At 41.7% G+C, this 27,134-nt stretch overlaps 1 protein-coding gene across 5 annotated transcripts in view; it reads right to left on the reverse strand.

The window, feature by feature from the left end:
* NSMCE2 (NSE2 (MMS21) homolog, SMC5-SMC6 complex SUMO ligase) overlaps positions 1 to 27,134 on the reverse strand; it is a 242,812-nt gene that overhangs the window by 146,195 nt on the left and 69,483 nt on the right. For 4 of the 5 annotated variants that reach the window (XM_047783268.1, XM_047783269.1, XM_047783267.1 and 1 more), the window contains exon 4: positions 16,062 to 16,215. In XM_047783268.1, coding sequence (XP_047639224.1) covers positions 16,062 to 16,215 — 154 coding nt within the window. Of the gene's footprint in view, positions 1 to 16,061; positions 16,216 to 20,254; positions 20,489 to 27,134 lie in introns of those variants that run through there. The other variant, XM_047783271.1, reaches the window with a different exon arrangement.

The following is a 27,134-nucleotide window of genomic DNA, read 5'->3' on the forward strand; positions in this document are numbered from 1 at the left end:
AAAAGCACTGACAGAGTTCCTGTTGTGGCGCAGCAGAAATGAATCCAACTAGGAACCATGAGGCTGTGGGTTTGATCCCTGGCCTTGCTCAGTGGGTTAAGGATCCGGCACTGCCATGAGCTGTGGTGTAGGTCACAGACGAGACTTGCATCCTATCTTGCTGTGGCTGTGGTGTAGGCCGGCAGCTGTAGCTCCAATTCAACCCCTAGCCTGGGAACCTCCACATGCCTCGGATTTGGCTCTAAAAAAAAGTAGAAAAAAAAGGCAATGACTAATTTCACCCCCCCATCTTATTAGATTATGGAATTTAGTTTTTGAAATTGAAAAATATGAATAACTTTCAGTTCAGGACTGAGAGATTCGTGCATCCTTGGTAATAGGAAATTCAACTAAAATAAGAAAATGGGAGTTCCCGTCGTGGCGCAGTGGTTAACGAATCCGACTAGGAACCATGAGGTTGCGGGTTCGGTCCCTGCCCTTGCTTAGTGGGTTAACGATCCGGCGTTGCCGTGAGCTGTGATGTAGGTTGCAGACGCGGCTCGGATCCCGCGTTGCTGTGGCTCTGGCGTAGGCCGGTGGCTACAGCTCCGATTCAACCCCTGGCCTGGGAACCTCCATATGCCGCGGGAGCGGCCCAAGAAATAGCAACAACAACAACAAAAGACAAAAAGACAAAAAAAAAAAGAAAAAAGAAAATGATACTTAGAAAAAAGTCTTTCTCCCTTTACTGTTTTTGGCCCTTGGTCCTCCTCCCAGACACTGGAGCTTTCCTTGCTGGCTCCTCCTTTTCTTCTTCTCTGACTCCCTTGGACTCGTCCCCTTGCCCCCTTGCACGGGTCATCTACTCCCACAGCTCCAACTCGCACCTGGGAGCATGTAAAGAGCCCTTCTCCTTAGCCATCCATGGTCTTACACCAACGCTTTCCTCATTTCCAACCATTTGCTGAAGATCTATGCCAAAAGCTTAAATTCAATACACTTGCCATTTAACTCTTCCTCCCCACCCAAGGATCAGCTCTTCCATGAGACATCTTGCTACTTGCATCTCTTCCCCAGTTATTCAAACTAGAAACCTCACAGCCATCTTCAACTCTTTATCCTCCTATGTCTATTATTGCTTTAAACGAGTGGACAAGTCCTACAGATTTTACCTCCACAACACCTCCTGCATTCATCTTCTTTTCCAATTCCCCCCGTCAGAATTCAGGACACCATCTGCACTGAACTGGACCACTGTTAACAAGACCTCTTCCTACCCCAATTTATCCTATATATCACAGCCAGATTTATTTTCTTAAAGCTTGAATATAATCAGATGGCTCACCTAAAACTTAATGCTCCTGATGACTTACTATAATTAAACTGTCCTATTTAAGGCAACAAGTAACTCCATAAATCAGCTCCAACTCACCCCTGTAATCTTATGTCCCAGGCACTTATGATCGGACTGGATTACTTGCTGGTAATTGTGTACTGTGCCTTTTTTGACTTCTGTTCATGGCTTACAGTATTTTCTTATCTAGTGACGGTGATCAGAATACATTCAAAATATTTATATTGCTTTAAAACTTAACATTATATGATAAAAATTTTCTAAACATTTCATTTTTTAGATAAATGATTTCCCCAAATCTCTTGATTTGTTTGCAAAATTTCCCACTGAATAACACTGAGAAATATCTTTGTATAAAAACATTTTCTCTTTGGATTATTTTATTAGAATTAATTCCCCAAGGTAAAATTACCGGGGAAACATTTTAAAGAGTCTTACTTTATATTCTGTACCTTTAATATTTAGCCAGTTATAGTTACCTTAAATTACCATTGCATTATCAAGGCTTAAGCTTGATCATCAGATACAATTGGTTTATTTTATTAACCACAATGTTGGAACTGAAAACCTATCATTTTAACACACTTCTTCCAACCCTCTGCTCCTCAGGGGCCTCCTCCTCTCCTTCAGCTTCGAACTCCAGCCTCCAGCTCAGGCAATCACCAGAATCCAGCTGCGGGTCAACAGCCATCAGCGCAAAAACAGAAGAGCTTACTGCTTCTCAAAGCTAAGAATTCTGAAAACAACAATACTTTCTATTTTTAGAGGTGGGGTGGCAGGGGAACTTGCTAGTCGAGTCAAATGAGTCAGTCAAGATGAGATAGTATATTTCAGTCAGTACATCTGTGCTGGCATGAACCATTGCTAAAGCAGTGGACACTCTTTCAGAGGTTCCCGCTGCCCTCCCAAATGAAGACCCTTCAGGCCATCAGGCTTCTCCCCTCCCCTACCTTCTCGGTACTCCCTTTTCCAGCCCTTTGGTCCAGACACTCGCAGTTCCCAGAAACTATTGTGTTCTCTTTCACATGCAGACTTGAACGGCTTTTGCATGCAGACCTTTAAATGACAGTATTTTAAACGACCATACCCATGTTTTAATGACAGTATCTGTTCATGTTCAGGTATGAGATTATATAGAGGACATTCCAATATTGACTTCCATCTTGCACACTCTTGAAGCAAAATAATCAGCCTATTTCAAAGCCACTCTAAACTTTACTGCAAATTCCTCTTCTTGCCAAACATTCTCACGTGCTAATCTTCCTCGCCTTTGCTATTAGATATCCCTCCCCAGATGAAAATGTCCTTAAAGGTCCCCCACGATGGCTGTGCACTCATCTACCTCGGGGAGGACTCCACGAACGAAGTCAGGGATATCTGCATGCAAGAGAAGGGACAGCAGTAACCAAGTGAAGAGAGAGGGGTTAAGTCAAATATTCCATAAGAGGTTAGTAAGTGTGAAAGTCTACATGTGAAAGAGAACACGATACTTTCTGGGAACTGCAAGTGTCTGGATCAAAGGGCTAGAGAAGAGAGTACTGAGAAAGTGTGTGTGTGGCGGGGGGAGGTGGGGAGCCTGATGGCCAGAAGAGTCTTTATTTGGGGAGGGCGGAGGGACCCTCTGAAAGAGCGTGGTGGACAAACATGACCAGACCAATACTTTAGGATGATCAGTCCCTCTGGCAGAAACAGACAGGAGGCGAGTCTGGAGCAGGGAACACGTAGGAGGCAGGGGGTAAAATCGAAACTAGAGCAGGTATGGGGTAAAATCAAAACTAGAGCAGGTATAACAGTGGGAGCAGAAAGAAATGGAGAGGGCTTGGGAGAGACTTTTAGCAATGGGACTAGACAGTCTATCTTGTTAATTGAAAATTCTCACTCATCTCTTTGTAGAAAAATGTTTTGCCTTTGGTGAATGTAAAATAAAGCCGCTGTGCTCTGAAGCAGAAGGAAAATACCTAAGCACCTACTATGTTTTCTTGATTCTGTAATCCCATCAAAGGTAAGAAGCACCATCAACTTAATGCTTTGTGTGTGGGTGGAAAAAATCAATGTTACTGCATAACAGGAGAGATGCAGGTTGCTAAGGCTGATGGTTGGTGGAAGGAATTAAAAATCCTTGAGTCTAACTTGGAAGTTTCCTGCTTCATGCAGTTGAAGTCAAAGAATCGTGTCCCCCCAGGGAAAGAGGAAGGAAGTGCTTTCCACCAGTGAGCAACACCAATGGTCAAACTGGGCAAGGAGGGTTGCCAGAAAGTCTGGGAATACTTCCAACCAACTGGCAGCCCCACTTTGTACTCAGAGCACTGCTGCTGCCAAAGCGACGCTGATGAAAAGGAACATGACACCTTACCCTCTACTCTCATTCCCAGGACTAGTGTGCATCAAAGGATCTACCAGGGAATATTTGTCCCCTGGGGGAATAAAGTTTCCATAAACTAAGTTCTGACCCCTCTTTGTAGTCCTTCAATCCTTCCCCACCGCTACATGAAGCACTGGTTCGATGCCAGGTGTAGGCACTGCAGGCAGTACCAAGGCCAAGTGCCTGCCCTCACTCAGCTGACATTCCAACCAAACGCAAGCTGCGAAATGAAGACCAAGCACCCGCTACTGAAGAAAACTGATTAATTTAAGTGACCCAGAAAACTCTATTCTTTTATTTTAGAAAATAAATTATATTTATTTTGGAAAGTTCTACTCAATGCCTTTCATCAACCCCTAGGCCACTCTCATTTCCTCTCCAAGTTTGGGGAGTCAAGTTCCAGGACCCTGTGATCTCAAGTGACTGGTTTCTTTTTCTCTCACTCCCCAAGACGTTAAATACCTGCCTATGGTCCTTGTGCCCAGTCCAGTGCTCTGTGTATCCAAGGTGCTAGTTCACTAAAAAGCAGACTCTGAAGTAAGTCAGCAGGTTTTTGGGTTTTTTTTAATGCTAAATCAAATCCAAAGTGGATCCTCTGCGGTTAAATCCAATGTACAGCTGTAACAGAATCCCTAGTAGAGTCAAGGTTCATTCAGGACACAGTGATAATAGCTGCAGCTCCACTGGATCTGCTCATATGCATATGTTTCACCAGACACAACGTGGTTCATTACGTGACTAGGGCTGTTTCTGACACTTCACTCTCTGCTTCCCTATCAAGAAAAGGTTGTCAAGCCAAAGCCAATATTGTACTGAAAAATGATTTGTTAACTTATCACCGTTTTTTGGTTCACACCCTTCTCAATGACAGAACATTCCTTATCTACTTGACAGCCTATTTTATCCTTCATTACAATCTTTTAATACTTTTACAGAAGGACTAAAATACTCTGAGTTTGTTTCCTTGCACTTGAGGATTTTATGTAACTGCTAATAATGTATAAAATGCATAACCTTTTAATAAAAATTGTTAATGTTAATGCCTTTAAGCAAGCTAAAAGAAAGATTAGGAAACTAATATTTGGGGGATTATATTACAATTTTAAAAACATTTTCACTTTTCATTTCAAAATATCTGGTTTAAGCCCTATATAATTCTGGCTAAGAAACGTTATTATTATTGTATTACCCATACTTTACAGAAATGTAAAATCCCATTGATTTGATCAAAAATACAAACTATGATTTGGTTGAGCCAGAATTTGAATGTATATTTCCTGATTCCAAATTCCAGGATCTTTCCAGGATCTTCCCTTGACATTAAGCTGATTAAGTAAATGACTTTAAATAGTTATCAAGAAAAAAAGATTTCGGAATAACAAGGCAGATAACTCTGAAGGACATCTGAAGGACAATACCTGGGTATAACAAATATGCAAATATTATCATGATTAAGGCTATCAATTATGCACATAAATAGACAATTTTGTTTTAGAGTTATTAAGATGTGTACCGCATTCCACTTAAATACTATAAAGTGAAGAGATGCTAACAAGGTACCAAAGATCCAGAGGTAAGCTCCAGGAGCACAGGGACGTGTCTCTTTTGTTCGCTGCTACATTCCCAGCATATTCAGTAAACACTCATTGAATGAATGAATACAAAGTATAACATGGAGTATAAAAATGAGGCTCTCAGATACAGAATAAAGTTAGTTTATATTCAAACACCAAATTTAATTTAACTTACTGGGTAATTTCTGAGTAATTTACACATGCCTATAACCGTGCTATGTATTACTGGACCTTCCTTTAGATAACCAGCTACATGAGATCTGAAATTAGGAGTCAGATTTGTGTCCTCCGGGATGCCTAGCTAAACTAATCTTTGGTAGATTAGTTATTTTCAACCTTGGTTGTACATTAGCATCACCTGGAGAATCTAAAAAACCGCTTAAGAGTCCCACCTGACACCAACTAAATCTGAATCTCTGGGCATGAAGATTGAGCTCTGAGTTTATTATTATTATTATTTTTTGGTCTTTTTGCCTTTCCTAGCGCCACTTCCTGCGGCATATGGAGGTTCCCAGGCTAGGGGTCTAAACAGAGCTGTAGCCGCCGGCCTAACGCCACAGCCACAGCAATTCGGGATCCGAGCCGCATCTGCAACCTACACCACAGCTCACGGCAACGCCGGATCCTTAACCCACTGAGCAAGGCTAGGGACCGAACCCACAACCTCATGGTTCCTAGTCGGATTCGTTAACCACTGCACCACGACAGGAACTCCGCTCTGAGTTTATTTTTAAGATTCACAGTTGATGCTGATATCCAGCGATGGGTACATGTCGCTACTGCAAACTGATAATCCTCAAACTCTGACTTAGAGGAGAATCTCCTGGAGGGCTTGTTAAAATTCAGCCCCATCCCCAGCATTTCCAATTCAGTAGATCTTGAGGGGCACCTGAAAATTTGTGCTTTTAAGAAGTTTTCAGGTGATGCTGATGCTGCTGGTGTGGGAACAAACTGTGAGAACCACTGCCACAAACCACCTATAAGGATTCTTAAGTGAATTAAATAATAAATGTAGGAGACGTATGACTAGAGAAACATAAACATCATTTGAAAAATTTAAATACAAAAAAGGAATTTCATGCTCAACATCACTGGTCATTAGAAAAACAAATTAAATCCACGATGAACTAATATTACCTACTTATTAGAATGGCTACAATTAAAACCAAAACAAAATAGCCTAAGTGCTGGTGAAGGTGCACAGCAACTACGGCCCTCCCACACTGAGGTGGGAAGCAGGCTGGTACACCATACTGGAAAACAGTCTGTCAGTTTCTTCTTCTTCTTTTTTTTTTTTTTTTGTCTTCTCTAGGGCCACTCCTTTGGCACATGGAGGTTCCCAGGCTAGGGGTCCAATCGGAGCTGTAGCCACTGGCCTACACCAGGGCCACAGCAACACGAGATCCAAGCTGCGGGTGTGCGACCTACACCACAGCTCACGGCAACACCGGATCGTTAACCCACTGAGCAAGGCCAGGGATGGAACTCGAAACCTCAAGGTTCCTAGTCGGATTCGTTAACCGCTGCACCACGACGGGAACTCCTGTCACTTTCTTATAAGTTAAATATATACTCAGCATACAAGCCAGCAGTCCCAGGCCTGGATATTTATCCAAGAGGAACTAAAACTTTTTACTCATATAAAAGCCTGGACATGAAGGCTTACGATTGCTTTACTCACAATGGCTCTAAGCTGGAAACCACTGAAATCTCCTTGAAGTGGTGACGGGACAGATGAACAGATGCACTATGGTACCTCTAGACGGTGACTACTACTTGGCAACACAAGGCAACAAACTGTAATACTAGCAACACTGTGGATGAAACTCATGCATTGTGCTCAGTGAAAAAAGCCACTTAAAAGACTATACACAACACTGTAAATCAACTATACTGTAATTTTTTAGAATTCAAAAAAAAGGGCTACACACTGTTAAGATTCCATGTATGTGACATTCTGGAAAAGTTAAAACTATTTGGAGCAAAAAAAAAAAAAAAAAGGTGGTTGCCAGGAGCTGGAAAAGGGGGGAGGTGTTGGCTACAAAGGGGTACCCATTACACACATCTAATGACTATAAAACGTAAATCCTCCCGACCTCAGAGTTAATGACTTAACAAGATAATTCTTTTCTTAAGCATGATGTGTCCTGTCCCCAGGATATTTATTCCTATTCTAGGTTTAGGCTGCTTTCTGGGCACAGATGGCATCACACTCTCTCAAAATAAGCCACCGGCAGAGAAACACCCATAGTTCACAGTGTGTTTAAACTTGCTGCTGACTCATTTCTCCCTTGATAACGGAACCTTTCTTTCCTAATAACTTTAATTAGAGCCATCTCTCATCCTAAAGCTTCCCCTTTCCTCAGCCATGTATTTATCCTTGTGACCTCCTGACTCTGAGACACCGGGGAAATATGTCCCCTCCAGGATTCAGTCAGCTAAAAACAGAACCTGCATTTTTCACACGTTCTTCTCCAGCACGTGGACGTCACAAAGATCAAAAGGGATGATGTGCGTGCATGGGATTACTGTTGTTATGCTTGAAATACATTTCATGGAACTTGTTCTAAACTTGTGGCGCAATAAATATCTTGCCCCTCTCGGCCATAGCACGGTTAACTATTCACACCGGAAATGGCATTCCTAGGCACCATTTACTGAATGTGTTGCCCAAACCATGGGATCTGGCAGAGGAGGGCTCAGTTTTAAGTCTCACTCTGAAACTTACCTTGTGACCAACCCACTTGCCTTTTATAAGTCTCACTTTTTTGTCTATAAAATAGACTTCAGCTGCTACCTGTTTGTCTCGGGGCAGCACTGAAGGCAATGTCATGCACACATTAAGTGCTACCTAATGCCTGATGTGACCCTCTACTCCCTGACCTCTACATGGAAGGGACTAAGCAAAAGATTCTCTCTCAGCCAGATGAAGCAGCTTCCACCAGTGTCATCAGAGGCTATCAAGGCAGATCTGTGATTTGGGAGACCAAACACACTGCTCTCTACTCAAGAGTCCTACGACACATCCGTTTTTTTTAAGAGATGAATGAGATGCTTGCTTGAATTGAGACAAGAAAAAGCATGAAAGTGTTTTGAAGCATTGGCACGGCATACGGGAGAGAGAACATGAATTTTGGTGTCACCAAAACCTGGGTTTGAATTTCTGCACTTATGGTCTTACGGAAATCGTATTACCTCTCTTTGCATATTTTCTAATCTATAAAATGGGTATAGTTCTCGTGCAGTGTTGTCAGGAATAATAAAGTACCCATTTGTATACATTTGTGTATAATAATGTACACAAATACCACACCCCTTGTATAGGTAGGTTCTCAAACAATGCCTGTACATTATTCATTAATTCAACAGGTATTGACTAAGTACCATATGTAGTAGGCACTATACAAAGCTTGTTTATTACTTCTATTTTTACTGTCTTTGAAAAGGACCAGGGAAAACCTAGAATGAAGGCAGAGCAGATGGGCATCTTTGCTGTTTATTATAATGCACATGTAGGAGAGCCAGTCTTTCACTACCAAAGAGCTCCCCGATTGCTTAATGGCCTGACTAAAACTTCACCACAACAGAAATAATCTAATTTGTTGTGAGCCACATGGGAAGTCCAGAAACAATCTAAGTTGAATTTATCTTTTTTCTTCACTAATTCAGTTATTTACTTGGCATTCCAAATCTGCTTTAAAATGTAAAAACTCCTAGGAAATAACAACTTTATGAAACAGAAGAGAGAGGAAGGGTCATAGCCCTTCCTAATTCTCCCTCCCCCTGGCATCTTCTGTCTTCCAATTCTACTGCTTGCTTAGAGTTTTGCAACCACAGGCATATCACTTAATCTCTCTGAAGCTGCTTCATCATTCAGATGGGAATGGTAGCATTTAGCTACCACTGAAGTTAAGTAATGCCCTACGGGAAAGAGAAACCATATGGGGTGGGAAACACAAAGAAAGCAGAAAGACAGAAGAATCAGATGGAATGACTCACAGAGAAGAGGAAGAGAGAGAGAGCGGCAAATACGCGAAGAATAAAAACGCATAGGGCATAGCTTTCATTCAATGACTATGAGTTCTCAGGCCAGGGATGCAATTCTGCCTGAAAAAGCCAATGTCTCTTATGAAACTTACGACTTTCACCATTTCCCAACAATGCTGATGATGGCTTCATCAGCATCAAGGGAAAAATGAAGAGCTACTGAGGGCCACAGAGAGGATACAAGTGTCTACAGAAGGGCCACAAACTTAAATTTTTATACATTTGCTCAAATGTTCTAAGCAGTCACACAAAGTGAGCCAAACTCAATTCTTAAGCATGATGCCACTATGGTGTTAAAAATGATATTACTGTCTACACTACACATTTACACCAACATATCACTATAACAGGTTATAATCACAAAATCAAGTATGTGGCCTTTTTTGAGTAATTTAAAGGCCTTTCAAAGACAATATAAGTTCTTAACCTTTGCTGCTGACTTTAGAGCCCAACCCTTTATGTGCTAATAATTTTCTTCCTCTTCTTATTCTCTTCTCTATTGATGACACAGTATTGAAGGGAAAAGAAGGTTTATCATCAAACTACCTTAACTAGGTTCTGACCCTCTTTTTCTAGTTGAATAATCCTGTTCCATAAGTACTACCTGGCTGATTGGGTGAGGAACAAAAGGAACACAGAGATGAATAAGATTACTCCTGCCTTAAAGGGTCTTGGGCTTTAGTTAATTTCAGACCAGCAGTATACACTGTCTGGATAGACAGTTATACTTTACAACAAAGAGATTTATAGGTTCAGGATTAAGTCAGGTTGGTCACAACTTGGTGTAGTTTAAATGCATTCAACGTATTTCTAGACACGGTCTCCCTCTTGGCACTACCTCTGTGTCTCCCTCTTCTCCTTCCTTCCAGGCTTCAAGACTCACACACACCTTCTCCATCTCGTCTTCTCTATAACTCCACCTTTCCCCTGCTTCTGGATTAGGAACTCCCATACCTGGCCCTTCATCATAAAGTCTCCATCTGCTTTTCAATAGAAACCACTGGATTTCTACCATACATTCCCAAAAGACATGAAATGCATGTCTGGCCTTACTTTGAAGTATCCTGAAGCAAAGCCATCTCTTTCTCTGAAGAAATCGTGATCTACTGTTAATTGGGCAAATGAATGCTGATGTCCCTTGCTATGTGCATAACAAGGCACTGAAAATGGCATCACGAGAAGGCAAAACCTGAGGTCACCAATTGACAGTTTTGTTTGCACCACAGTTTCAAAATTTAGTAACTGAAAAATAATCAGCTAAGTTTCTGAGTTTTCCAAAAGAATCCGAAGATCTGGCAACACTGGGTCCGCCCTCATTCACAGCAACAAGGGACTGGCACAGCTGGCAGGGGCTCCTTTAGGTAGGGCCTAAGCTTTCAAGCGGATGACGGTTCTCCTGAAGATTCTCGTGACCATCGAGGACCTGTGCTGTCCATACTCTGTGCCAGGACCTCAAGGAATATAGCAGGAGGCAAAACACACAAGTCCCTACCCTCGTGGAACTACACTGTGCCTTTGAATAGATGCTGAAGGAAGGGGTAAGCAACCCACAAGGAATAGTAAAGGTATTCTAATGCTCCTAAGGAACTATCTATCATCTGTCTGTCTGTCTGCCTGCCACGGCATGCAACAGCTTGATGTGGGATCTCAGTTCCCAGACCAGGGATTGAATCCGGGTGGCAGTGGTGAAAGTGCTAAATCCTAACCACTAGACCATCAGGGAACGCCCAGGAACCCCCCATTTAACAGGATCCTTGAGGAAATTCTTTTGCGATGTGAATGACCACTCCCTATTTCATCAGTTTTGAGATCTATAATGAGCATGTTTCAAGTGAAGGTACACAGTTAATTTGTGACTCCATATAATTACAAGATTACACTGTAAATGCCTATGTATGGATACAAATATTATCACTGAAACTGATTTCTGAGTTTTACTCATGGATTCCAATGTCTCCATATCTTACATTTTGCATATCTCATGTGACCTAAATGTACTGTTAAGTTTGTGATGAACATTTTCAGATTAGCAAATCTGCATTAAAAGACATGCTGTCAATTGACATTTAAAGGCACCATCAAAATTACATCATATTAGATTATTTTAACACTAAACGATCTCAGATTCACAGTAAATTCTATTTTCATCACAAAGTGAAGCCCTTAAACTGTAATGGTTTTTAAGAAAGAATTATTGTCAAATGCCCTCAATTTCTGCCTTGCGGACCTACACTAAAACTTCTGATGCTTGCTAATCATATAACAGGTATATGAATAAGGACGCCAAAAAGATAACTTGAGGAAAGTGTCTATACAGAGATGTCTACATATGCTCATTAAGTTCTCCTGACGTTACAACTGCAGGAAACCATGAGTTGTAACAGTGTAAGGAGTTTAAGCAAAAAGGGGAAGGAACAGAGAACATAATATGAATACATTGTTCAGATAAGTTAAAATCATTTCATCCAACACAGTCTGGTTCTGTCTGCCCTAAACCAAGTCATATTGTTTATGTGACAACTTGGGATAGTAAGGACATGATTAGCACTCAGGAAAACAGAATTCTTTTCTGTGAAATTATTCCCTAACTCATTCATCACTACCACCACCAAGTATAAAAATTATCTTCAATCAATCTTGATTTGTATGACTCCAAAATTCCAAACTAAGAAAAATGAGTGACACTGGTAGGGAAACCAGGCTATTTTATTAAGCGATTCGAACCCAGATCTTCTGGCTGCTAAGCTCATATTCTCTTCACCATGCTATACTAGCTCTTTCTCAAAAGCTTAAACCTCAAGGGAGCTTTCAGAGTTTGCAAAGATCTACTGTCTCATTTAATCTTGGTAATAATCCTGGCAAGTTGGGGCAGACATAATATCTCCAATACATAGGACACTGGGTACCCAGGTAAAAAATAATTTGTCCAAAGAAGTTGGATCGAATGCCTTGCAATATCCATAAGACATAAATAAATATGAAAAAAAAAAACAAAAAACTGTGTTGGGTACAACTGCCGTATATTACCTTTAGTGTGATGTATCCTTAACTGAGTAGAACGTATCCACTGCCGTTGAATTCTAAGGATGGTAAATACCAGTACGTGCACTACCCCTCTTCTTTCCCACCATCATCCTGAAGGCAGCACACTCTTTACTGCTAGGCCTCAATCCAGCCTCAAAATCTTTTTCAACACACAGCTCCAAGAAGCCCCCTATCAACTGACACAGATAAAATCTACATTCCTATTCTGACTTTTTTAGGGCTTACACTGTTATTTAATACTCTTTTGAGATTTTTGTCTCTGCTTTTGATTGGGTATTTGTTTTCATGGTTCTTGTATTATTTCATGTTTGTGTATACTGCTTCTCCAAGTACCAGGACACTGCCCTATTTTGATTTCAGAGCCCCAGATGCAATGATTCACATACAGTAGACATACAAGGTGTTCTGAACATACCTGAGACATACCTAGCATTTAAGAAAAACATCTAAAGTTAAAAAAAACCAAACAAACACAGAAAACCTTTCCTTGTTTCTAATTATAGTTTAGGCCAGGAGTCAGTCAACTTTTCATGCAAAGAGCCAGATAATAAACGAGTTTTGTGGGCCAAACGGTCTCTGATGCAACCATTCAACTCTGCCATTAGAGTGTGAAGCACCCACAGATAACATGTAAATGAATGCATGTTGTATTGGAATGAGTATTCCAATAAACTTTATCTATAAACAGTGAAATTTGAATAATTTTCACATAATATTCTTCTCTCAACCAATTTAAAAAGGTTAAAAAACAAAAAAACACGTATTCTTAGTTTACAGGCCATAGAAAAACAAGTGGTAGGAAGGACTAGTCCCATGGGCCATAATTTACTGACCCCTGGCCTAAATCTGTGGTTTGCAAAGCAGGAACCTCAGTGGTCTCAAGATCCTTTCAGCAAGTCCATCTGCATAGATGTGAAGCCAGATTTTCTTTGTATGCTTCAACCAAAGCAGTGTACAACAGACTGAATGAGGATGCGGCTGCCTTCTATTAAGCCAGAAACTGAAGAGATTTGCAAAAATGTAAAACAATGCCACTCTTCTCATTAATTTTTGTTTGGAAAGTATATAGTTATAGTTCATGATGTTCTTTATATTAACATGTAATGGGTTATGACTGATTTTTTTAAATGGATTAATATTTGTTAAAGTCGTCAGCTTTGATTTCTAGTAAGATAGATGCCGACACCCATGGAAACGAAAGCTATCTGGGGGCCCTCAGTAGATCTGAAGAATGTAAGGGGATCTTGAGACCAGACAGTCTGAGAACCAGCTGCTGAGCTACAACGGGGTTAACGGACTCCTGCCGGCAGAGCGCACCTGGGCAGCCCGAGGGAGCGGGGCCTCAGGTCAGGGCACCTGACAGACCACCTGGCTTCAATCTCCATGTCGCTGCCCGCCCCCCCCCCCCCCGCCGCCACCCCCACCTAAGAGCTTTCTGGCATTTCTCTCATTAGATCCCGATTTAATTTAAAATTCGGTCCCAGGCAATTTATGTTCTTGTAACATCTAGTTGGTGAGAATGTGGGGTGAGGCTCATGAAAGAACTCTTCTGCTATGTGTAGACCCTATAAAAACGCACAGGCCTTTACTTTGTCAAAATGGGCAACGTGAAGCCAGTATCTCTTCCTGGCTTGTCTCTTCCAATCTTTGAAAAAAAAAAAAAAATTACTGCTGTAATTCCTTGCCTTCAGAACATATCTTAATAAACAGATTCACTGGCTTCTTTATAAATCACAGTCCCTTTGACTTGGCGCCACAAAAACTGCAGGAGCCCAGGGCTAATCAGCATCCTCACTAGGCTGAAATCTAAATAAAATCCAGTGGGCGTGGTGCAAGTTTCATCAATACTACAAATAATAATGCACCAAAAATTACATTTTGCAAGTAAAGTAGATACGCTTTACAAAGCATCTTAAGAGAGTATTAGCGTTTTGTTTGTTCTATCATTTGAGATCTTAAAACTTTTTAAAAGACTCTTTTAGGGGAAATACAAGGGAAAGTTGTCTTAACGCCAGTGTTACCATATGTAAGAAGACCTTATATAAGGAAGATTTGCTTCCCATATAAGGGTACTTTGTTCTAAGGTTTCACTGTCTAGACAAATGATGGGCACTGTTGGCTTGGGGAAGCCTCTCTCCTACCCCCCATTTTCCCAGAGAATTAAAGAAACAATAATCATGACTCCAATAATTATCATTTTGCTGAATTATATATTCTTAACTAGAAAGTGCTCCCCTGTAAGTATATGATTCCAAAAATCCTTATAGTATAAAGTAGGAAGAAATTTCTATTTTTGGATATTTGTCCTTTAATCTATATTATAAAACATCTAAAAAAATCAAGAGGTACGATCAGATGCTAAATCTGCCATACTCTATGATTATTGGCTCCAAGTAGAAAAATAAAATACACTTGGCTCTTTTGGCCAACACCAAAACAGCAATCACTAGCATCCTAAGACCAGAAAGGCACTAGCTAATTATTACCTGTTTGGGAGATTATTACTACCCATTTAGGGGAACAATGCAAATTATGTTAGAGAGATTTTGGTAGCTTGCGTTGTTTAAGGACAAAAAAAAATTGACTTAAAATGTGGGAAAAAATGCTTACTGTTTAAATCTACAGTAAAAGCAAAAGTCTCATCATGATTGCAAAACATTCCAAATTGTGAAACTTGAGTTATTTGTAAAATAGACAAAAGTAAAGCAGCTTCCTCAGTCATTTTTTGAAATCTCAGCATCAATTTAAAGAAAATGCTTATATTTAAAAGAAAGCCTATTTCAAAATATGAATCCCTACCTGAGTACATATAAGAGCATGAAGTAAATTCACATATCATGCACTCCTGTTCCCCACGCATGCAGATGAAGGTGATATTAAAGTGCAAAAAAAGTTATTTGCTTCTTTATTCCCTAAGGAAGAAAAGAACCTCAAAACTAAAAGAACAATCGATGCTAGTGTAAAGTTAAAAACAATAAAATCAGATAAAACTGTTATGTGGATTATATGGAAAAAGTGGGGGGAAAAAGGGACATATGTACTTCACTGTATAGGAAATACATATTTCTATACAAACTGCCAAATACTGTCTACAAACTTCTTTTGGATACCCCTAATATCTTCCACTCTCATTTTTCAATCAAAATTATGTTCATTAAAAATCTCAGTTTAATAAATTTTCTCAGGAAGACAACAAATCTAAGAAGCATGTGGAATTTATACGACTACCAAGAGAGAGAAGGGATCAAGAGAATTTTGGTCTCCTGTTTGACCAAAAAAAAAAAAAAAATTGCTCATACTCGTCTAAAGCAGCAAAACTAGAATCAAGGTATGGTCATTGTAAAGCTTGGCACAGCAGTTTAAAATTTGAAAAAATACCATTGTTATTTTAATAAAAGTGCTTTCAGTTTTACATTCCCAAGTCCCCTCCCCAGCAGTGGGACAACAGTGTGACTTTTCTCTACCTGCTGAGGAATTTTCTTAGCACTTTGTGGAAACTGTTGGCTTTCAGAAAGGGACAGGCTGATGTGAACCAAAAGTTAAGGCAGAATACAGAATTGCAGCAACAATAAAAAAGCAATTTAGAAAGAGGATCAAGCCAAGCAGATAAGCAAACTCTATAAAAAATCAGTTTTCTGTGAACGTTCATCCAGTTCCCTAATTTCAAAAAGCCAAACCAAAGCAAAGCATGCTGACTTACATTGCTTCTTTAGTTCTTTCAGCTGTTGTTTAAACTGCACAAATTTTTCATTATTTTGAAAGTCTGCCTCGGAATTCTCATTCTGTAAAGCCAAAAACTTCTCCTCCACTAATAATTTTAGATCGGGTATTTTTTCTGGACGTTCTTCTTTTACCTGAGGAAGACAATAACATCACTTTATTTAAATGTTAACGATGACACGGTTCCCTCATTTCATTCAGATAAAAATATAATGAGGTAGAAAAGAGAATCCCCCCCCAATCCCGTAACAGAAAACCAGAGAGGCTGGGACGTGTTCCAGAAAAGATGGCTAGTAAACAGCGGAGGGAATCATTCATCCCAGGTACCCTTTGCTGTCTTAAACCACCCCTCAGGGCCCTATTAACCTGTTGTCTCCTGACAACTACCACGGAGTGGGGGGGAATCTCACACTGGGGCGACTGTGCCCTCTACCTTCCCCGGAACCTGAGCACAGTGGCTTCCTCCTCTTCCTTAGGCTTTCAGAGGAAGGCTTCCTCTGGCTTAGGTCTGCTCAGTCCCCTCTCCTACTACTAGAGAGCATTCCATCCTTCATTCTCTTTTTTTCATTCTTTTTGGAGCCACACCTGTAGGATGTGGAAGTTCCTGGGCTAGGGGTCAAATCAGAGCTGTGGCTGCTGGCCTACACCACAGCCACAGCAACAAGGGATCCAAGCGGCGTCTGCGACCTATACCACAGCTCACGGCAACACTGGATTCTTAACACACTGAGCAAGGCCAGGGATCAAACCTGCATCCTCATGGATACTAGTCTGATTCGTAACCCGCTGAGCCACAAGGGGAACTCCCATCCTTCATTCTCTTAAGCACTCCTCTTTCTCAGGCCCTTGTCCCCAGCAAGTGAGAGGGGTTCCTACTTTACAAAACAAGGTGAGGCTTCAACCTTGAACTCCCACTATTTGCTGCCACAAGGAATAAATGCCCATTATTCTGTTCAAGGCTAAACTCTCAATCTTTATTTTTTCCCCCTGTTAATAGTTTGAAACATGCAAAAACATGGAAAGAATTGTACTTTACCATTCACCTACCTCCTAGACACCACAAAAATTCTGCTGTTTTGCTTTTTTTTTCTTTTTTGGCCTCTTTTTTTGCAATTTTAGGGCCACTGCCTCGGCATATGGCGGTTCCCAGGCTAGGGGTCTAATCGGAGCTGTAGCCGCCAACCTACACCACAGCAATGCCAGATCCAAGCCGCGCCTGCGACCTACACCATAGCTCATGGCAACGCCGGGTCCTTAACCCACTGAACAAGGTGAGGGATCGAACCTGCAACCTCATGATTCCTAGTTGGATTCGTTAACCACTGAGCCACGACGGGAACTCCTCTGCTATTTGCTTTATCACACACCTACCCATCCATCTTCAACCTTTTTTTTTTTTTCACTGTAACCATTATCTTTAATACCCAGGTACAATCCCTAAGGGCAGATACACAATAACATAAAATGACAAGTATTTTCCCCCCTTTTCATTCTGTGACACTAATTTCTTTTATTCTATCACACAATTCCTTGGAGCCAGAAATAAGAACAGTATACTGCCTTTGTAACCACTTTTCAATGTGAAGCGGGAGGTGCTTTAGTTTATTTTTCTATACTTTTAAAAATCCTCTTTTAGGAGTTCCCTGGTAGGTCAGTGGAATAAGGATCCGGTGTTGTCACTGCTGTGGCATGGGTTCAATCCCTGGCCCAGGAGCTTCAAATGCTCAGTGCAGCCGAACACAAACAAATAAATAAATAAAATCCTTTTCAAAAAATTAAGATGTAGTTGACGCATAATATTTTTTAAGTTACAGGTGTACAGCATAGTGATTCTCCATTTTTAAAGGTTATACTTATTTCTAGTGATTATAAAATACTGGCTATACTCCCTGTTGCGCTTAGCAGTACAGAGTGTTGTCCTCCCCACACAAGAACCTCAAGAGAACTGCTATATGCACATAAATTCACTGCAGCAAATATCTTCTCGGGAAATGCAATGCTGCAGTTGGCATCATCTGCAGCATCTGTTTGCAGGTCTGCTGCAAAGAGAACTCACTGTACTCTAGCTATCAAAATGAGAGCCTGGAAAATATTAAACTAATTGTCTAAATCAGTGCAATAAATGGGCATTGACTATTATTTTTAATGGTTTCTGGCTGTGTGTATGTTCAGGATAAATAATCCCAAAGGGGAAAGAAAAAAGTCATTATTTGGAGTTCCCGTCATGGCACAGTAGAAACAAATCTGACTAGTATCCACGAGGATGCAGGTTCAATCCCTTGCCTTGCTCATTGGGTTGGGGATCCGGCATTGCTGTGAGCTGTGGTGTCCACTGGTGCCCAGTACTCTCTGTTGTACAAGAGGTGCTCAAATGATGTGGGCGAACTAGCGAATTACACGGATGCTGAATACTACCGTGTAGACCTAAGAAGAGGGACCACAGTTCCCTCATCTCATTCAGATAAAAATATAATGAGGTAGAAAAGAGAATCCCCCCAATCCCACAACAGAAAACCAGAGAGGCTGGGACTTGTTCCAGAAAAGATGGCTAGTAAACAGCGGAGCGAAGTGAATAAAGTTTTGGAGCAAGGGAAGGAAGAGATGGGAAGCAGCTCCTGGGAAAGAGAGAGCAAAAGAGACGTGTTTATTTGTAGAGAGGTTAATAGTAGCTTGAAGCAAAGTTGACATGATGGAGGAGAATGAACAGGGACCTCGGGATCAAGCAGGTAGGTCTGGGTCCACCCTAAATGGTGGATTTGGGGACGATTCTTCCAGGTCCTCGATTTCTCTCATTTCTTAACTAGCGATCAGGAAGACCCACCACAGTGCCATGAAGACGTAATCACATCAGGTCTGCATTTAACTCTGGCACATAGTAGGTGTTAAAAAGTTTTTATTCTTAAAAAATAAATAAATAAAAAATGAGTTCCTACTGTGGTGCAGTGGGTTAAGGATCTGACTCCAGCAGTCTGGGTGTTTATGGAGGCGCAGATTTGATCCCCAGCCCAGCACAGAGGGTTAAAGTATCTGGCATTGGCCCAGTGACAGCATAGGTCTCAGCTGCGGCTCGGATTCTATCCCTGGTCCAGAAACTCCCACACGCCGTGGGTGCGGCCATGAAAAAAATTTTTTTTAATTCTTTCCTTTCCACTTTAGCACAGAGCATTCAACATGTTTGTGGACTGAGAAGGAGGAGCAATGGGGCACATAAATCAGAAACAGTGGGAGAAAGCAAGTATCAGATTTCATTTGAGAAAAGCCCTTAAACACGTAGGCAAAAAAACTAGAGCGGGGAGAAGATCAGCTGCAGAAACACAACAGTCTTTAGCAGGCATCAGAAATGTCCACAGGGCTGGACACAAAGGATCTGAGGAAACCCCCAAGACATAGCGAGGACAACAGGAAGCGGGGAGGACTGAGCGCAAGCAGACGGTGGCAGCCTGAGGATGCTGCCGCACAATTCCAGACACCTGCTGCCATGTGAGAGTGAGCCCAGGGTCTTCAAGTTAGATCTCTGGATTTTTCTGAGACATTGTCTGCTTTTTAAAACAACGCATAGTCCAAACAATACAATGGCCTGAAGCCATGAGTTTGAAACCTGTTTAATGCAAACAAGACATACTGACAAAAAGCAAGTACTATGGTGAGCACAGTATCTGGAGGTCTGGTGCCATTCCCAGACTTCTACTTTAGGGATGAAATACTGTCCCTTCCAATAGGATAGAGAATACCAGGGAAAGATGGGTGTGGGGGACAGAAGGGAAAGCAAAGGATTCCATTCTGACACCTAATCCCAAGTATTTTTGATGAAAAACTTGGGTTCTAGACTTGAGATTAAAAATGAGGCTCTTGGAGTCCCCGTCGTGGCGCAGCAGAAACGAATCCGACTAGGAACCATGAAATTGCGGGTTCGATCAATGGCCTCACTCAGTGGGTTCAGGATCTGGCGTTGCCATGAGCTGTGGTGTAGGTCGACAGCTGTAGCTCCAATTCCCATAGCCTGGGAACCTCCATATGCCGCAGGTGTGGCCCTAAAAAGGAAAAGAAAAAAAAAAAAAAGAGGCTCTCCTTAGTAGGTTAGTACTGAATGACCTTAGAAAAGTTACTAAATGTATGTATCTAACCTTAGTGCCCCCACTTGCAGAGAGAAAATAATACCAGTATCTCCCTCACAGTGTGGCAGAGAGGAAGAGATGGGCACAATGAGCTGTCTGTCCCAGAGAACAGTCGGTGACGGGTAGCCGTTGTGTTTATCATCATATATCTCTCCAGGGCGGCTGCACATACAGCCTGCAGCTCCGCAGACGGTCATGAGCACCCGCATGGAAGACTCAAGGTAGGGACTGTAATGGAAACCATGGAAATGAATGGCAATACCAGAAGACGAAATAAAAAGAAGGCAAAAAAAAAAAAACAAAAGAGGGGGGTCCCCCATTGTGGCTCAGTGGTTAATGAATCCAACTGGGAACCATGAGGTTTCGGGTTCGATCCCTGGCCTCGCTCAGTGGGTTAAGGATCCAGTGTTGCTATGAGCTGTGGTGTAGGTCGCAGGCGCGGCTTGGATCTGGTGTTGCTGTAGCTCTGGTGCAGGCTGGCGGCTACAGCTCCGATTCAACTCCTGGCCTGGTGCTGCGGGTGTGGCCCTAGAAAAGACAAAAAAAAAAAAAAAGGAGCAAGGAGAAAACTCTAGAGAATACCACATTTATGGGGTGGCTAGAAGAGTCTAGAAAGAAAAAGGCAAGAGTTAGGAAGATATTAAAAGGATATTAAAAGAAGATGTCCCAGAAGTCTAGGACTTTTCAAGATCTGTCAAACACTGCCAGAGAAGTCAAGCTAAAAACAAGACTGAGAAGTGTCCACTAGACTCAGTGACTGAGTTACTGGGGACTTTAGTGAGAGCCTGGATATGCACACTGACTCCAAAATATGCATTTTTTTGGTTGAATCAATTGTTACAAAATGATGGAGCAGTCAAAACACAAAACAGACAAAAACCCAGAAGTCCCTCTCCAACTAACTGCTCAGTTAACTGCTCACTTTGAGCTCAAAATCACTTGTGAATGTTTAGCCATGTTTATTTGGAACCCAACACTCCTGTGGCTGTAGTGCTTCTCTCATGTGGACCAGGAAAGGCAATTGGCAAGCTCACTGTCAGCAACCAAGTCAGACCCTCAGTGGCTCTGCCCCTACGAACAGAGGCGTGTTGTTTTAGGAAAAGAGATAATGGGAGGAGTAAAAGGCAAACCCGGTCCTTACCCACACTGAAACTATGTATTCTTTTCAACATGCTTTAATAGAAAATGTTTGCCTTTATGTGATGATAATATACCCCATTTCTTTCAAACAACATTGTACCCATATGCAATTACTCAAAGTGTGTCATTTTATTGCCACAGGGCAAAGTCAAGGTCTCCTCCTCCAATTATCATTATTGCCTTATAGCTATTATTTCACTGGGAGGGGAGATCACAGGAGCTCAGGATATTAATGGGCTGAGTCATTCACACACTTCTGAATCCTGTGAGAATCTAGTATAAAATTAGTCATTCTTGTAACTGAACCAAGACTCAGATGGATTTACTCTCTCCAAAACAGCCACCGGTAGATATCTGGTTCCCTAAATAACATATACCAAGGATTTACATTTTGGAAATCGCATAGCCTTTAGAAGTTTATCATGGGTCCCTAGTAGTGATAAGCCAAGATGCTTTGTGTTCTGCTCAGTGCCGTAAGCATTTCCAATTCTAATTCAGAGTCAGCATGATCTAGGCTATGGGATCTACTTTCATGCTGGGAATCCAGAGGGGCTGCCTCAGTTGGTCCTAAGAATATTCATCCAGCACATATTTGCAGAGTCCCAACTGCATCCCAGGCATTACGCTAAGTGCTAAGACATTTATGGAAGGTGGCCCACACTTACGACATACCACCGACCCAACTGGTCAGGCACAAGTACGTTTATATAGGCCAACACTGTCTCCACCTTTACACAGCAAAAAAAAGTTTGGTGAAGTTTTTATTGAAAGGCATGTCCAGGCTAAGCTATTATGCTTTCACTGACTATAAAGTTATTATGCTTTCATTGACTATAACCTAATTACATGTGCCAATGGAGACACATTATATTTTCTACAGAGTTTACCATACTGCCTCTGCCCTGTTTTAAAAAAATAGTGTATCTATATCTACCTAGATATATATCACAGGCTAATGATGGCCAGCATGGATTATACTCTTCATCTCATGCCAGTTTCTGTTCTCAGTTGCACAATGTGCACTGAACTCTGTTGGACCCAATTATTTGTAGTTCAGTGAGTTTCCTAGTGCTATTATTTGGTTTGACTTCTGACAAAAACACTTAAGAGGGAACACTTCCTTGTTGAACAATATGACACATCGAATGGATTTCTCGGTTTGCCAAGGTATTGTAATATACCATTATTGGGCAGCGGCCAACCAGACATGGAAACATCTTTCCTCCTTCAAGCCTTGCAGAAAAATTTTGAAAATGAATAAACTTAAAACATGTGAGAGAGTGCCATGGGTCTGGTTCTAAGCGACCAGTCCGACTGGAACAGACTGTTGTCTAACAGATGGCAGTCAAATGAGGCAACCTGTGCATCTGTTACTAAACATTTATGCTGCTGAAAATTACTCCAATAAATTTCTCATGGCACCAATCCCACTATAAGATCATGACCAACTGGAAGCACTAATTTATACAATACAGTACTAGGACTCTCATATTGGGGGGTGGGGGCAGGGGGGGTGAGGGAACCAAACTGCTGATTTGCCTCACTGGGTTTTGTTGTTGCTGTTGTTGTTTGCTTATTTTGTTTCATTTTGGCAGAATTCACAAAAATCTGCATTATTTATTTGTCTATTTATTTACTCAGCCATTCAATAAATATTTACCAAATACATATCAGCACATGAAGATACCATGCTAGGCTGTAGAGACTCAAAAGTAAACAGAATAACCTGGTCCCTGCTGTTCTCATGAGGTTTGAGGCCTAGTGGGGGAAAAAGGTACCGTAGTTGAACAGGGAGTTCCCACTGTGGCACAGCAGAAATGAATCTGACTAGTATCCATGAGGATGCAGGTTCAATCCCTGGTCTCATTCAGTGGCTTAAGGACCTGGCGTTGCCATGAACTGTGGTGTAGGTTGCAGATGTGGATCAGATCCCACATTGCTGTGGCTGTGGTGTAGGCCAACAGCTATAGCACCAATTCGACCCCTAGCCTGGGAACTTCCATATGCCATAGGTGTAACCTTAAAAAAAAAAAGAAAAAGGAAAAATAAATAAATAAACAGTTGAACACTATCACCAGTTGTGAGAAGTGTTGTGACAGAAATGTATTAGATGCTAAAAGAGCATGTAATAACATAAATATTGAGGACATCATTTCACGGGCAATCTTTTCAAGTGCTGTTCAATTTAAACACAGGTCATGCTGAGTAGAGGGTGAGGTGAGGATTATTACAGTTATTAACAAACACTTTGCAATCAAACAAAACCTCTCAGCTGAGTGGGTCAAAGCCTTATATGCACAAGTATCATTATCCCAGTTTGAGAGATTTGAGGACTGGGCAGCTCGCAGTGGTGAAGCGTCTTGCCCAAGGTCACAATGAGTCAGTGACAGATGGCAGCAACTCATTCAAACCCCCTTTCAACTTAATCTTTCTTTGCATGTGCCTCCAAGTAACAACTCTGAATGCACTTTTATACCTCAGCTTCATTTTATGAAAACATACCTGGTTTTAGGCAGATATCCTCAACTTGTAGTGGTCATTTGTTAGTCTTCATAGAAAAAGACACTTATTTTGAATTTGAAATTGCCTTTCTTGTCCACCAAGCCTCTGTCCTCTACAGAATTACTCATTGCCTTATTTATCATTATGGTATCTCACTCCAGATTTTACAGTGGAAAAAGTATAGCAGTGGGTTGATGGTAATGGGATATACCAGTCTTACCAAGAACCCCATTATCCAGAGAGATGATCTTCTAAGATGCTAAATCATCTACTGAAGATTCAGTTCCAGTGCTACCTGAGAGACAACACCTCAAGAGGTTAGAGTCACATCCCACAGGATGCCTGTACCCAGTAAATAATATATGACATTGTTCCTCTGATGGTCAGAACACATGCGCCTAGGAGCCAGGCGACAAAAGTAGAACCAGTTGCAAATCTTCTCCCCCCGCCCCCCCATCATACCTAATGACCAACTTGCCTTTTTCCTCCCATGTCTGCAACTCAAATTCTGCTGGTCTAACAGTCTCAGCACCCGAGAAAAGAATGATTTCACCAAGGGACTCACCAATGCCTTCAGTGATCTGGAAGCTTACATGGCAACCTAGCAATTTTGAGCTTCTCATGACACTGACCAGAGAGACAAAAAGTGAGGTTACAGAACTGGTTGGGACAATGAATTAATTATCAAGGGTAAAAAGAACTGCTGCTGCAGAGTGAGGAAAGGGAGGTGTGTGTCTGGAACCTGGCCTGTCTTGGTTTTGCCACGTCTAGTGGTAAAATATAATGGGAATCAGAAACAACTCCACTCGGGCAGTTCCATCAAGAGCACAGATGCCAGAGGAGTCAAAGCCTAGGTGTTGTAGTCAGATAAAAACCTACGTCAGCTGAGAGTCAGTTGAGAGCAAAGAGAATGTGAAACGGGTATTGGAGAAGGGAGTTAAGGTATCAACTCTGGGTTCAGGACCAATAGCAAAAGCTAAGTACTCATATTTCTTCCTTGGTCTGACATGCACACATTTACGTTTTTAACTAACATTCTCTCTTTAGTGTCTTCCAAATATTTTATAAAAAGAAGCTGGTGGCTCACTAGTTAGAGAGGACCATCACGGAACAGCATGGACATAAAGGAATAAGCATGTATTTCTGCATCCCGAGTTGTGCCTTCAAACAATCAAAGGGGACTCAGACCCGAGACAGCCTGTCAAACTCTGTAGCCATTGGGTAACCGGACCATGGAGGAATTGAACCTGAGATGCGACAGCAGAATTATGTCCCCTCTTCTGAGATGAGGGACTTTCCCACCTTCTGAGTGATACCTCACTGGGGCAGGAGCCAGAAATTCACTTTCTCAGCTTCCCTGCAACAAGAACCCAGATACAGCAACTTGGCCCTTGGCCTGTGGCCCTTCAGTTCTTGAGAATGACAAGGAGGTGCCAGCACAGCCCACAGAACCAGATTACCTGAGGATCTAACCTTTAAGTCCCAGCTCTACCTCATACAAGCTATGAAATCTTGTGCAACCTCTCAGAAACTTGATTTCCTCATCTATAACTCTACAAAAGTCTTTGCATTGTCATGAGTACTAAATGGTTTAATGCATTTAAAGACTTTAGAGTTCTGAAATCCGAGTATAGTAGCCACTAGTCACAATCAGCTATTCAACTCTAATTAAAATTAAATAAAATTAAAAATATAGGAGTTCCCATCGTGGCTCAGTGGTTAATGAATCTGACTAGGAACCATGAGGTTGCGGTTTGATCCCTGGCCTCGCTCAGTGGGTTAAGGATCCAGTGTTGCCGTGAGCTGTGGTGTAGGTCGCAGACGTGGCTCAGATCCCACATTGCTATGGCTCTGGTGTAAGCCGGTGGCTACAGCTCCGATTAGACCCCTAGCCTGGGAATCTCCATATGCCACGGGTGCGGCCATGGAAAAAGACAAAATAATAATAATAATAATAGTTCCTCAGTCACACTGTCACATTGCAAGGGCTTTAAAGCCACAAGTAGCTAATGGCTCCCTTGCTACAGTGCACATACAGAACATTCCCATGACTGCGGAAAGTTCTACTGGAAGGTGTTTGACTTACAGAATATTTCCTGACTCTCAGTAAGCACTCAAATGATAACTGCAGCTATTATTATTAACTGGCCTTGTTATCATTATTATTTTACATTACATCCCCAGAACTTCTTTATCTTACCTTTTGAGTACTTCCACCCAATCCCCCTCCCTCATCCCCTCTCTTCTGGAACCACTAATTGTCATCATCATCACAACAGCCACATTTAGGATACAGCAAACATCATACGATATGACTTATATGTGGAAGCTAAAAAATACGATACAAATGAACTTATTTGCAGACCAGAAACAGACTCATGGCCTTTGAAACCACACTTACGGTTACCAAAGGAGACAGGCTGGGGGGAGGGATGAAACTGGGGGTTTGGGACTGGCATACACACATATGGAATGGTTGGCTAATGGGGATCTGCTTTATAGCACAGGGAACTCTGTCCAATATTCTCTAATAACCTATGGAGAGAAAAGAATCTGAAAAAGAATGGATGTGTGTATATGTCTAACCGAATCACTTTGCTATACAGCAGAAATTACTGCAACATTGTAAATCAACTCCGCTTCAATAAGTAAAATCTGGTGGATAAGCAATTAAATGTGGTCTGACAAGAATCAGCAGCACGATCAGTGGCAACAACTGCTCTCAATGTATAGTTTATTAGGGCAAGGTACTGAGCTAAGTACCTCACACAGACTATTTTACTTAATCTTCCCCAAACAAACAACCTAAGAAGTAAGAACATCCCTATATTACAGATTAGGAAATTCAGGCTAAGGGGCGGCGTAACGGCAAGCAGTCAAAATGCTCATCAGTGCAGGATCTGGAACTCACTGCATTGGCAGGTCTGTAAAACGACTAAATCCATGACTTAACTACTATTACGCTTCACCACAGATTTGCTAAGTGCCCGCTAGGGGTCATGCACCGCGCCAGATGCTGGGGATGCAGTGGTGAACAAGAGACCGCGTCTCTGCCCTCATGGACGTTACATCCCAGTTGCGAAGAACAGCCAGAAAATATAAAACTAGCCAGATGGTAATGAGTGCTACAGACAACGAGTCAACAAGGCGGGGGTGGGTGAGCTCCTCTAGGGTGGACGCTTAGGGGAGGCTTCACTGAAAAGATGACATCTGAACTGAGACCTGAAGAAAAGTAAAAAGGGGCAGCAGCAGGAGATGAGGTCAGAGGGGAAGATGGAGTGCGGAGGGGAGGGAGG

The sequence above is a fragment of the Phacochoerus africanus genome, chromosome 6 (assembly GCF_016906955.1).
Source record: "Phacochoerus africanus isolate WHEZ1 chromosome 6, ROS_Pafr_v1, whole genome shotgun sequence".
Lineage (NCBI taxonomy): Eukaryota > Metazoa > Chordata > Mammalia > Artiodactyla > Suidae > Phacochoerus > Phacochoerus africanus.